The 12,085-nt window shown below is 37.9% G+C and overlaps 1 protein-coding gene across 2 annotated transcripts in view; it reads left to right on the forward strand.

Annotated features, from left to right (window-relative positions):
- Exoc6 (exocyst complex component 6) overlaps window positions 1-12,085 on the forward strand; it is a 151,189-nt gene that overhangs the window by 71,774 nt on the left and 67,330 nt on the right. For both annotated transcript variants that reach the window (XM_005352193.3, XM_005352194.3), the window contains exons 13-17: window positions 1,011-1,108; window positions 4,996-5,101; window positions 7,484-7,593; window positions 9,041-9,152; window positions 10,106-10,240. In XM_005352193.3, the coding sequence (XP_005352250.2) occupies window positions 1,011-1,108; window positions 4,996-5,101; window positions 7,484-7,593; window positions 9,041-9,152; window positions 10,106-10,240 (561 nt within the window). The remainder of the gene's footprint in view (window positions 1-1,010; window positions 1,109-4,995; window positions 5,102-7,483; window positions 7,594-9,040; window positions 9,153-10,105; window positions 10,241-12,085) is intronic.

Below are 12,085 nucleotides of genomic sequence, written 5' to 3' on the forward strand. Positions count from 1 at the left end.
ACACTAGTGATTTTTAGTTATTTAGAAATTCTCCATTATTTTCATATTTCTTGAAAACTGATAGGTTCATTATTAGGTACTTTTTATGCTACATTAATGAATGCTATCTTTTTAATTTATATCTTCTCATTGAAGAGTCAATATCTTTTCATAAAGACAAAAGAATGTTTCCTAAATTTTAGTTTTTTAAATTGACACTTTTACCACCTTAAAGAACTTTTACTTTAAAAAAAGTGTAGGACTTTGGACTTTCCACAGGGCAGGGAACCCTGACTGCTCTTCAGACTGGAGAGGGAGGGGGAGAGGAGTGGGGGAAGGAGGAGAGGAGTGGGAGGAGGGGGAGAGAAATGGGAGGTTGAGAGGAGGCGGAAATTTTTTTTTCCAATTAAAAAAAAAAAAAGTGTAGGGCTGGAGAGAGAGCTCAGAGGTTAAGAGCACTCTTGCTGGAGAAGACCTGGGTAAACCTTCGATTTTTAAGAAAAAATAATGTTTTAATACATTTTGAGTTTATATTTTGGCGATTTCATCATGAATATAATGTATTTAGAACATTCTACCCCCAACTTCCATATTTCAACTCCTCCTGGTGTCCTTTCCACATCCTCCTCCCAGCTCCATTGTGATGGCGGTCATAGTCACTGATGTCAGCATCATCCTCCTCAGCCTTTTCTTTGCAAAGAAGAAATCATGTTTTATCATGTAAGACAAAGCTGATAAAATCATACCATGAGCACATTTATAGTTCTGTTTTCCTTTTGTCAAGTCAAAGGCAGGTGTTTGTTTTATTCATTGATATTTTTCTGAGCAAATGTAACATACTAGAAGATAGTTGATGTGTAAAATAGTAGAGAAGTGTGGTGTGGATAGGAGAGAATGAGTTCCTTGATGTCATGTATGAGTGTAAAGAAGTTCAGATTGTAGTGGTGAAACCTTATTGAAGGTACTTTTATTTAGGTCAGTGAGCGTTTTAAACATACTTGATTTACCTTTTTTTTTTCTCTGTGTCTTAGGGTTATGGTTTTCCAGTCAACCGGCTTTTTGACCTTTTATTTGAAATAAGAGATCAATACAATGAAACGTTACTGAAGAAATGGGCTGGTATTTTCAGGTGGGTCTGCAACCATGGTTCCTTAGTATAATGAATAAGTTCGTCAAACAACCAGTTGGTTTTGCATATAGTAATAAGAATGCTTGTGTTCAGTTTCTGTTGTGGTAAAATGCACACTTTGATAACTGAATCGTGTGTAAGTTTACAGGGCCATGGCTAACATTCACACTTCCTCTCTAGAACCCTTGCAGGTTCCCAAACAGAAAGGAACTCGGATCCTCCTTCCTCTAGCTTCCACAACCACCGTCCTTTCTATTTTGTCTCTAAACTTCATTACTCTAGAATCCCATGTAAGTGGGATTGTGGAATATTTGCTCTTTTGTGTCGGCATGGGTTTACCTAGCATGCCCTTGTGCTTTGTTTATGCTGTTCATCCGCCAGAAGTCTAGGCCGTACGCATGTGTCTGCACATTTTCTCTACTCATATCGATAGGTATCTAGGTTGTTTTATTGGCTGTTTTAATATTCTCATAAGTATGAGTATGCCAGTATCTCAGTACCTGTTTTAGATATTTAGGGGTTTTTACTCAAGTGGAATACTGGATCATATGATAATATATTTTTTATTTTTTTAAAAAAAACTGCCATATTGTTTTCCACAGTGAATGAACCATTTATAATCAATTTATTTGTACCTTAGTTTTAGTATCTATAATTTTGCCAGTAAATTATCACATACTTATAAGGTTGTATTTCAAGATATTTTACATTGGAGACAGAAATTTATGCCTTTTAAGTCTGGCTTGGGGAAGGTGCTGTTTATACAACTTAGCTGTCTTAAAGTCTCTAAGAAAAATGAATGCATTTTTCACAATCACTTGCCCCAGCTTTACCCACTGGACTCTCACTGCCCCCTCTTACCCACTGGACTCTCTCTGGCCCAGACCTTTTTATTTTACAATGAGGTCATGTAAGTTTCCCAGGACGAGCTCACTCTATGGCCCACACAGGCCTTGAACTTGTTTGCTGCCCCTGCTTTCTGTGTTGCTGGAGTTGTAGGTGAGTTAAATGAGACTTAGGAGTTTTCTTTGTCAGGGTCCTGGTACAGATGGGTAATGGACAATATTTGTATATAACTGTCATCAGTTTTATAGCAACTATTTTAGAGGTAGAATTTATGGCTAGAGGCAGTGATTTATGACATAGTCCTAAAATTTAATATGATATATCTTTTTACATATAAAATCTTAGAGTTCTTGCTTTGTAATTGAAGGCCTCTTTAGTAGTTTTTCTAACTCTGATCAACTGTCTTAAGACTGCTAGCAGAGTCATTACTCCCCAAAACTAGGGGCTGTGAAATATGTTTTCTCACTGGAAAGCTAAAATGTTTGTTCAAATAGAGATAGAACAGACATAAGTAGAATAGAATAGATTTCATCATCCATAGCAGTTGTGGAGGAAAACAACATTTCAGTTGTAATACTTAATTCCCAAATACATTTCAATTTCTACTTTTGATACCATCCTAAGTAGTGCTTTTTGCCTAAAATGGATTTAAGCTGTCCTTACCCCCTACTGGTGTCTTCAAATGCCTTACAAGTAGTGAACTGTCAATTAATAGTAAGATGGGAGAAGTAAATGTTCACCAATACTGATATTTACAGTTTGGCTACTTCCATGACAAAACTTATCATCTCATTAATATTGTAGTACTTTTTCTATGTGTAGTTTCAATTGTAAGCATTAATAGTTTTTTAAAGTTTTTAAAAACTTTATAGTTTATTTATTTATTTATTTTCCAGGCAGGGTTTCTCTGTGTAGCTCTGGCTGTCCTTGAACTCACTTCTTAGACCAGGCTGTCCTCAAACTCAGAGAGATCCACTTGCCTCTGCCTCCCGGGTGCTGAAATTTAAGGCACGTTTTTATTTTTAATAGACAACTACGAAGTAATATATTCATATAAATATATTTAATACATAAATATGTTTATAGAGTACATATTTTAATATAGCTATGCATTATTGGTAGCAAAACCAAAAGAATATACTCATTATCTTACGTTTAAAAAATATTTTATTGATTTTTTTTGATTATTGAAAGGAATAAAAGGGTAGGAAAGTATTGACAGTTTCATAACGATCCTAAGTTCATCAGTCATCTCTGTGCGACTTCTTATAATATCAGGCATCACATAGAGCACTGAAGGAGAAGAAATCTGTATTATTGTGAGCTGGGTGAGGTGGTACACGCCTTTAATCCCAGCACTCGGGAGGCAGAGGCAGTGGAGCTCTGTGTGTTTGAGGCCAGCCTGGTCTACAGAGCAAATTCCAGGAAAGCCAAAGCTACACAAGAGAAACTCCATGTTGATTGTTTGCTTTTGTTTTTTGAGATGGTGGTTTCTCTGTAGCTTTGGACCTGACTTGGTTTTGTTTTTTGTGTTTTTTTTTTTTTTTGGTTTTTCGAGACAGGGTTTCTCTGTGGTTTTGGAGCCTGTCCTGGAACTAGCTCTTGTAGACCGGGCTGGTCTCGAACTCACAGAGATCCGCCTGCCTCTGCCTCCCGAGTGCTGGGATTAAAGTGGACCTGACTTGGAACTAGCTCTTGTAGACCAGGCTGGCCTTGAACTCACAGAGATCCGGCTGCCTCTGCCCCCTGAGTACTGGGATTAAAGGCATGCATCACCACTGAAACTCCGTGTTGAAAAGCAAATAAAAAGAAAGAGAGAAATCTGTATGGCAGAAAGTGGAGTAAGAGTCTGTGAAGTGCCTTCAGCATCACCCTGTCTTGCCTTGTTTATTTTTTGTCACCATTAAGCCCTTAAGTCTGGGAGCAAATTGGTAAATTTTCGTTAGATTTTCTCTCTCTGCAATAAATAGTCTGTCTCTTTTTGAAGTAAACCTTGTGAATTGCAGTCAGTCATCCTACTGTGTGACTGTTCTCAAAAGCTATGTCCCCTGTCTGGTACTTCATCTATTTCACCCAGCATTTCCCTTTGCCTTTAGCCCTCTGTTAACTTCCAGTCCTTTCTGCTTCAATGAGTTTGGCTTTTTTAGATTCCATATGTAAATAAAGCCATGCAGTATTTGTCTTCTAAACCAGGGCTTATTTCATCTAGCATGATGTCCTAAAAGTTCTTCTGTGTCATTACAGAATTTCTTAATTTTTAAGGCAGCATAAACCATTGCATTCATAAAACATATATCTGTGAGTTCATGATCATCCTAGTGTACATAGTGAGTTCCAGGCCAGCCAAGGCTACACAGTGAAACCCTGCCTCAAAAAAACAAACAAACAAACAAAAAAAAAACAAAAACAAAAAAAAACCCTAAAAACTAAAAAACAAAAGTCAGTTGATTGGTACAAGCCAAGTGGGTCATAATAGTCCTCCAAGGCTCAGTGGTGAAGGTTGCTTATTTCTCACACCAGAGTCGAGATCTGAACCACTTCGGTTGTGATTACAACTTCTGAACCCATTGTCTCCCAGGAGAGTAAGGTCAGCTCAGAGCAGTGGGCATCACTTCCACAGTGGCTAAAACCAGTTAGTCATGTTTTACATAGCCCTGTCTAACTGCAGGAGGTCTGCCTAGGTGAGCACACAGTAACCAGGAGGTGCCCTTTCCATCCACGGTGGGCGGAGACTGAGTAATAGACATAGTATTTTGATCTTCAGAACTTCAGCTTTTCCAGAAGGCACCATCTTGAGAGATAGCCTGGGCAGGAAAGGTAAAAATGAAGTTCCGCGAGGATGTGAAACTAGAACCAGGACTCTGGAAACGAATTGCAAGACAAGAGCTATACTGGATTTTAGAATTCTGGGTGATGAGTGTTTTTCTGTTGTGACTTTTAATTGGCAAAATAAACAAAACTTTTGGAGCTGCTTTTGGTTTTGTAAAGATACAGTAGTCTAATGACACAATAATAAGATTTGAACTTTTCTTATTTAACAGGGACATTTTTGAAGAAGATAATTACAGCCCCATCCCTATTGGCAGCGAAGAAGAATATAAAGTAGTTATCAGTAAATTTCCCTTTCAAGATCCTGACCTGGAAAAGGTACAAGCTAGTTTTTCACTTTAGGATTAAGAAAAAAAAACAAATCATTATATTTATTGTTTATATGGCTGTTCCTCGTGTCTTGTTCAGCCTGCTTTCTTTTTATTTATTTATTTATTTTATTTTTTATTTTTAAATATTTATTTATTTATTATGTATACAATATTCTGTCAGTGTGTATGCCTGCAGGCCAGAAGACCTCATTACAGATAGTTGTGAGCCACCATGTGGTTGCTGGGAATTGAACTCAGGACCTTTGGAAGAGCAGGCAATGCTCTTAACCTCTGAGCCATCTCTCCAGCCTCAGCCTGCTTTCTTAAAGAACTCAGAATAACCAGCCCAGAAGTGCGTGTGCACACATACACACACTTTCTATGAAAGATATGTGATGGTAGTAGCTGCCTGTAGATTTCTTCTGGAAGAAGGAATATGTGTTCAGAGTCAAAATAGCAATGTAATTTTTTATAATTGTGCACACAATCATGTGTACACACATGCATAGTCACACATATCCATTATCTCTGAGTAGAACTAGTTCTTAGAGGAAAAAAATATTATACTTTGCAACCAAGGTGGAAGGTGAGGATTGACACCGAGGCTGTCCTAAGGCCTTCACACAATCACTGTGGAATGCATTGTCTCCATACTGATGCAGAAAATGTACACATGAACATGCACTCATGTTCAACTCTCATGAACAACTCTCAGACACATACAAAATCCAAAGTGAATATTATATTTTGCATAGTAATCACCTTTTAAATTTTTATTTTCTCTTATTTTTGTTTTTCTAGCTCTTTGAAATTTGTTTAGGACAAAGCTGTAAGTCATAGCAATAATAAAAATATAGCTGAGTAAGAGAAATAGAGCAGGTAGAGAAGCTGAAGGAGAGAAAGCCAGGCTTGGGCAGGATCTCAGGGAGGGAGGAGAGCTTGTTTCAGAAGAAGAGGCCACTGCACCAGGTCTTCAGAGAGGCCAAACGGACTTAGCTAGGGTGGTGGTCTAGTAGGGCGTACTCACAGCCATAGCAAGGGTGCAGTCAGTATGAAGGTAGACGTCTGGTTAGACTAAAGAATAAATGAGGGGCTTTGGGGTTAAGATCTTGGAAGATTTTCCCTTTTTGGCGATTGAGAATTTTCAAGTGACTGTTGGCTGATAAAATAGTTTAGAAGTAAATCATGGCAAGGTGATCAGAAAAACTAAGATATGTTCTGAAACTTGGACTATACTGGATGCCATCTTAAGTGGCCTCACACCTTCAGTGACACTTACATGAAGGTTGTTACTGTTGCTAAGAACCTGGGCTGAGGAGATGGCACAGTAGGTAAGAGCGTTTGCTGCATAAATGTGAGGACCTGAACTCAGATCCCCAAGCGCCCACATAAAAGCCAGATTAAGCTTTATCTGCCTATGATCCCTGTGCCACCAAGGTGCAGAGACAGGAGAATGGCTGACTGCTGGCGTCCTCCAGACTCAGCAAGAGACTCTTCAAGGGAGTAAGGTGAAGAACAATAGAGCAGAACTTGGTTTACTCTTTTGCCCTCTGTGTATGCAGACACGTCTGCATACATATGTGCATACACCACGTGGACACTTCATATCATATGGAAATACATACTTATTAAAAATAAACAACCCCCCCCAAAACAAAACAACCCCAAACAAAAGCCCTCTGAGTCAGGAAACTTGTCTGTTCTTTTCATGGCCACCCGTCTCTTGTGACTAGAAAGAAGCAAACAGCTAAGCATAGCCTGTGTAGTGCTTGCACTATTATGACACAAAGTAACATTGACATGTGAAGTCTGTGCTCAGCAGAGTCTGACTATGATCTAAGCAAAGGATTAAATGGCTGTACTTTTTTGTTTTGTTTTGTTCAGACAGGGTTTCTCTGTGTAAACCTGGATGTCCTGAAACTTGCTCTATAGTCCAGACTGGCCTTGAACTCAGATCCACCTGCCTCTGCCTCTCAAGTGCTGGGATTAAAAGTGCATGACATCACCGAAGGCAATGGCTGTGCTTTAAAAATAGATAAATAAATAAAATAAAGGATTTGTTTAAAATTAAAAGTAGGCTAGACATGGCAGTACATGCCTGTAATCCTAGCCTTTGGGAAACAAAATCAGGAGAACCACAGGTTCAAGACCAGCCAAGAGGCTATCTAGTGAGATCCTGTCTCAAAACAGCTAGCTAACTAAATAAATAAATAGATAGATGAAAGTTAAAAACAAAGCAGAACAGATAATAATGTAAAATATAACCATAGAATTTTATGCAACTATTTACATCAATTGTGAAATCATCTTAACTTTTTACCTTTATAGAGGCTAGAATTTTCTTAAAAAAGAAAGTCTCAGAAACATTATTCACTTTCTCTTTTTACAGCAATCTTTCCCAAAGAAGTTTCCCATGTCCCAGTCAGTGCCTCTTATTTATATTCAAGTTAAAGAATTTATTTATGCCAGCCTTAAATTTTCAGAGTCCCTACACCGAAGGTAAGCTCATTAACATGAAACCTGCTTTGTTGTATGCTTTTAGGAAGTGCCAGTACTTTCTTTCCAAACCATGACTCTTTAGTGACCTGTCATCTGGTTGGAAAGGCTTCCTTATTTGAGTTATATTCAGGTTAGGTTGCTGTAACTATCTTATTTAACTCTCTGTTATTTTGGTGTTGAGACACATTTGATGGGGAAAGCTTTTTGCCTTCAGCATCTAGATATTTTGCCACATATCCTTTGCCTATATATTATTGTTAGTAGTATTTTATCCTGTGGGTATAGATGTTTTGCCTGCATGTATGTATGCATGCCTGGTGCTCAAGAAGACCAGAAGGGGGCATCAGATCCCTAGAGTTACATTTGGTTGTGAGCCACAGTGTGGGAGCTGGAAATTGAACTTGAGTCCTCTGGAAGAACAGCTATTGATCTTAACTGCTGAGCCATCTCTCTAGCCCCTTCATCTCTTTTAAAAGACATTTGAAGGCAGATTTCATCAGTAATGATCTTTTACCTTTAAATAGTTAGCATTTATTCAGTTGCTTTTCCCTCCAGGTCTACAAATTACTCCTAAAACTACAGAGCTAAATCTAAAACATTAACTGCTTTAAGATTTTATTAATTGGTAATGTATACAATTTGACTGTTCTTACAAGTACTTATGTCTAAGTTAAATGTTGATTCTTGTAATGCTGAAGTTCATACTTGATTAACCTACTGTTAAATTTGGAGAAGTATAGAAATTTGAATTTTGGAATTAGCTCTATATAAAGGCTGATAAAATTTTACTCATATTTAAGGCACGAGTACTAATGGGATAATTTTGGTTTTCCCCGCTGAAAACTATTTCCCTGCAATATGCAATGCCTAACCTAGAGGCGTTTTTGGTTGTCACACTGTAGGTAGGAGTGCTACATGGATAATTCAGGTAGGGACCAAAGATGCATCAGAGCGCACCATCGCCTGCTGCTCTGGTATTACATGGCCTCGTATATGCCAGGCAAGCACTTTACCACCCAGCTATACCCCCAGTCTCGCAATTTGTATTTTAGAAGTAACTTTTAGCTCTTATCGTGTATAAAGTGACTTACAAACTGACTGCTTTACAGGAGAATTATAATAATGCTTTGTACAAAGTAGCTCATGATTTTTTTTTATCTTGATTGATTTGGTACATTTAAATTATAATGAACATTTAAGTTATAAGTGAACACTCTGCTTTAGGGGAAATGATCGCTTTTAAAATTAAATTGAAGTTTGTAGCTCAATAAGTTATTGCTGTTTATATAATATATATACATGCATATAACAATAAGGATATATGATTTTATATGATACAAAAGATAGGACATAGAAAAAATAACTTTAGTAAGTTATATTACATTATTGAGAATGTTAACTAATTATAGTCTTGGAAAATTTTATCAATATTAACATTTGTTTTTAGCTCAACAGAAATAGATGATATGCTTAGGAAATCAACAAATCTGCTGCTGACCAGAATTCTGAGTAGCTGTTTACTGAACCTTATTAGAAAACCTCATATAGGTTTGACAGAGGTAAGAAGAAATAATAATCAAATGTTCTGCTTGAAAAAATTGGGGCCAGAGAAATAGCTCAGAGAAAGAGCATATAATTGCTCTTGCAGAGGACCTGGGCTAGATTTCCACTGCACACATGGCAGCTCATAGCCATCTGCAATTTCAGTTTCAGGGGACCTGATGCCTTCTTCTGGCCTCTGTGAGCCCCAGGCACGCATGTGTTACACAGACACACATGCAGGCAAAACACCCATACACATACAATAACAACAAAAAAATGTGAAATGTTATCCTGTAGCTTTGCATTTAAAATTTATTAATGAAAGTATGCTTTAAAAAAATAAAAACATCAGTACAATTCAGAATGTGAGAGAGGAGCTAGAGAGATGGCACATCAGTTAAGAGCACTGTCTATTCATCTAGAGGGCCTGGGTTCAATTCCCAGCACCCACATAGCAGCTGGCAGCGTCTGTAGCTCAGATCCAGGGGCTCTGACACCCTCTTCTGGCCTCCACCACCGCATGCACATGCTGTGCAAATGTGTGTGCAAATAAGACACACATTGAAATTAAAAAAAAAACTTTAAAAAAAGGAAATAGGAGGGAAGAGTTTACTTGGGGGAGTAGTAGACAGTTGGAGGTGTGAAGAGAATAGACTTCAGCCTTTACATAGACAGTCACAATCCTCATTTTGTACTTGTTAAGTGTATGGGATCTGCAAATTGCTATTGAAAGTTATTTCAAAGTAATTGGCTGTGAACTCCTAATATGCCTATTTTTAAAACAACATTAATTCTTGTAAGAAGTATTTAGGATATACTTTGGAAGTCAGATAACCAGTTGTATCCTGTTTTGCTGGAATTATGCAGACACAGTACAAAGGAAGACTGGAAGTAATGATTGTGCTTTTTGAAAACCAATTAGTCCTGCACAGGCATGATCTGTATTTACTGTGGCTTTCGTGTGTTTTAGTTGGTGCAAATCATCATAAACACAACACACCTGGAGCAAGCTTGCAAATACCTGGAGGACTTTATAACTAACATAACGAATATTTCTCAAGAAACTGTTCACACCACAAGGCTTTATGGACTTTCTACTTTTAAGGTATATAAAATCTGACCAAAATAATTTTGCTAAATTATTATATGAAAACTTTGGGAAATTAAAGATAATTTTTATTATATTCTAAACACTGAGAATATATTAGAGATAATCACTGCTCATAATGATGATCAGTTGTGTGAGTTCCTCTTAGCAACTTAAGCATCTTAATGAAATATTAAAAATAGTTTTGATTTTCTATAATATAGTTTGTTCATGTTTTGATAATAAATGGTAGTAAATGGTAGTACTGAATTAGACTAACTGAATATCCATTAATGTTTCATAGTTTAATAAATGTATATGTTTGTGTATATTTGGAAATTAAAAACGAAGTATGAGGTTTGCTTTCTATCCTTGTTCTGATCTGAAGAAAAATAGATTTAAATTTCTATGTCAGGATGAAAAGAGTTCAGATTGTGTGAGACCATGGACTGTGCTGAGAGACTCACCAATTAATGGTGTTTAAGCAGAATACGAGATTAATTTCACGTGTTTTTTATAATTTGATTTTCTTTATTCTCTTTCTTTCAGTTATTATTATTATTATTATTATTATTATTATTATTATTATTGGTTTTTCAAGACAGGGTTTCTCTGTGTAACAGCCCTGCCTGTCCTGGAACTGAGTTTGTAGACCAGGCTGTTCTTGAACTCAGAGATCTGCCTTCTCTACTTCCCGAGTGCTGGGATTAAAGGTGTGCACTACCACGCCCGACATAGCCCGTTTTCTTACTCTATTCCTCCTGAGCTGTAGATGAGCTGCTGACCGTGGCAGCTCTCTGTTGCTGCGATAGAACCCAAGAAACAGAGTGGCAAAGCCTACTTTTGGCTGGCAGTTCTACAAGTTTCAGTCCAGGGTTCCTTATCTTTATTGCTTTGGGTTTAGGATGAGGCCAGGCATTATACTGGTGAATACATGGTGATGCAGCGTGCCTCACCCCATGGCATCTAGAGTGCAGTCTTGTACTGGCCAGCTTCCTCCTCCTGCTTGTGTCCCTTCTGTGTTCCAAGTTGTTGACACTGCCACCCCCCCTTCACTCAGGGCATTTCTTCCCCAACTCAGTTGTAGTTCCGTATGCTAGATGACATCACCAAGCACAAGGACTTGAGCTGAGATCCCCAGAACCCCCCAGAAGCTGGGTACAGCTGTGTCTGTCATCCCAGCACTCATAGAGAGAGGACAGGGAGAAGAATCCTCACAAGCTCCTGGGCCGGCCTCTCCTTTGAGACTGTGCTGTTGCTGTGAACACCAGGCTCGCTGTCTCTGCTGCCCATGCCAGTGTAGGAATGCTAGGATTGCAGGTGCCTGCTGTGGCACCCACTCTTATGTGGGTTCTGGGGACTTGAACTCAGGTCCTCATGCTTGTGTATCAAATAAAGGCATCTTCCTAGCTTTTAAAACACGCAATTTCTGTCCATCTCATTGTCAAGTTCCTTCTCATGAGTGAATATTAGGTTTTCTTGTGTTAATCTGTTTTCTGTCTGTCTTTAGCATCAGTGGTGCCATTCGACGATGAATTGAATGCTGTATGCCGTGTAATTCAAACCAGAAAGTTCAGTGTTCAGAATGGTTTATTAGCATATTGTTTCTCAAGTCAGAATAAAAACTAGCTAAGGAGGACACATTTGTTGAGGTGGTTTCAACTTTCCCTCTCATTTCTATTTTTAAGGCCTCCAAAAGGTTTAAATTTTAATCTAAATTAATTTTTTTTTGTTTTTGTTTTTTTTTGTTTTGTTTTGTTTTGTTTTGTTTTGTTTTTTTTTTTTGGTTTTTCGAGACAGGGTTTCTCTGTGGCTTTGGAGCCTGTCCTGGCACTAGCTCTGTAGACCAGGCTGGTCTCGAAC

Source organism: Microtus ochrogaster, chromosome 8, assembly GCF_000317375.1.
Source record: "Microtus ochrogaster isolate Prairie Vole_2 chromosome 8, MicOch1.0, whole genome shotgun sequence".
NCBI classification, from domain to species: Eukaryota; Metazoa; Chordata; class Mammalia; order Rodentia; family Cricetidae; genus Microtus; species Microtus ochrogaster.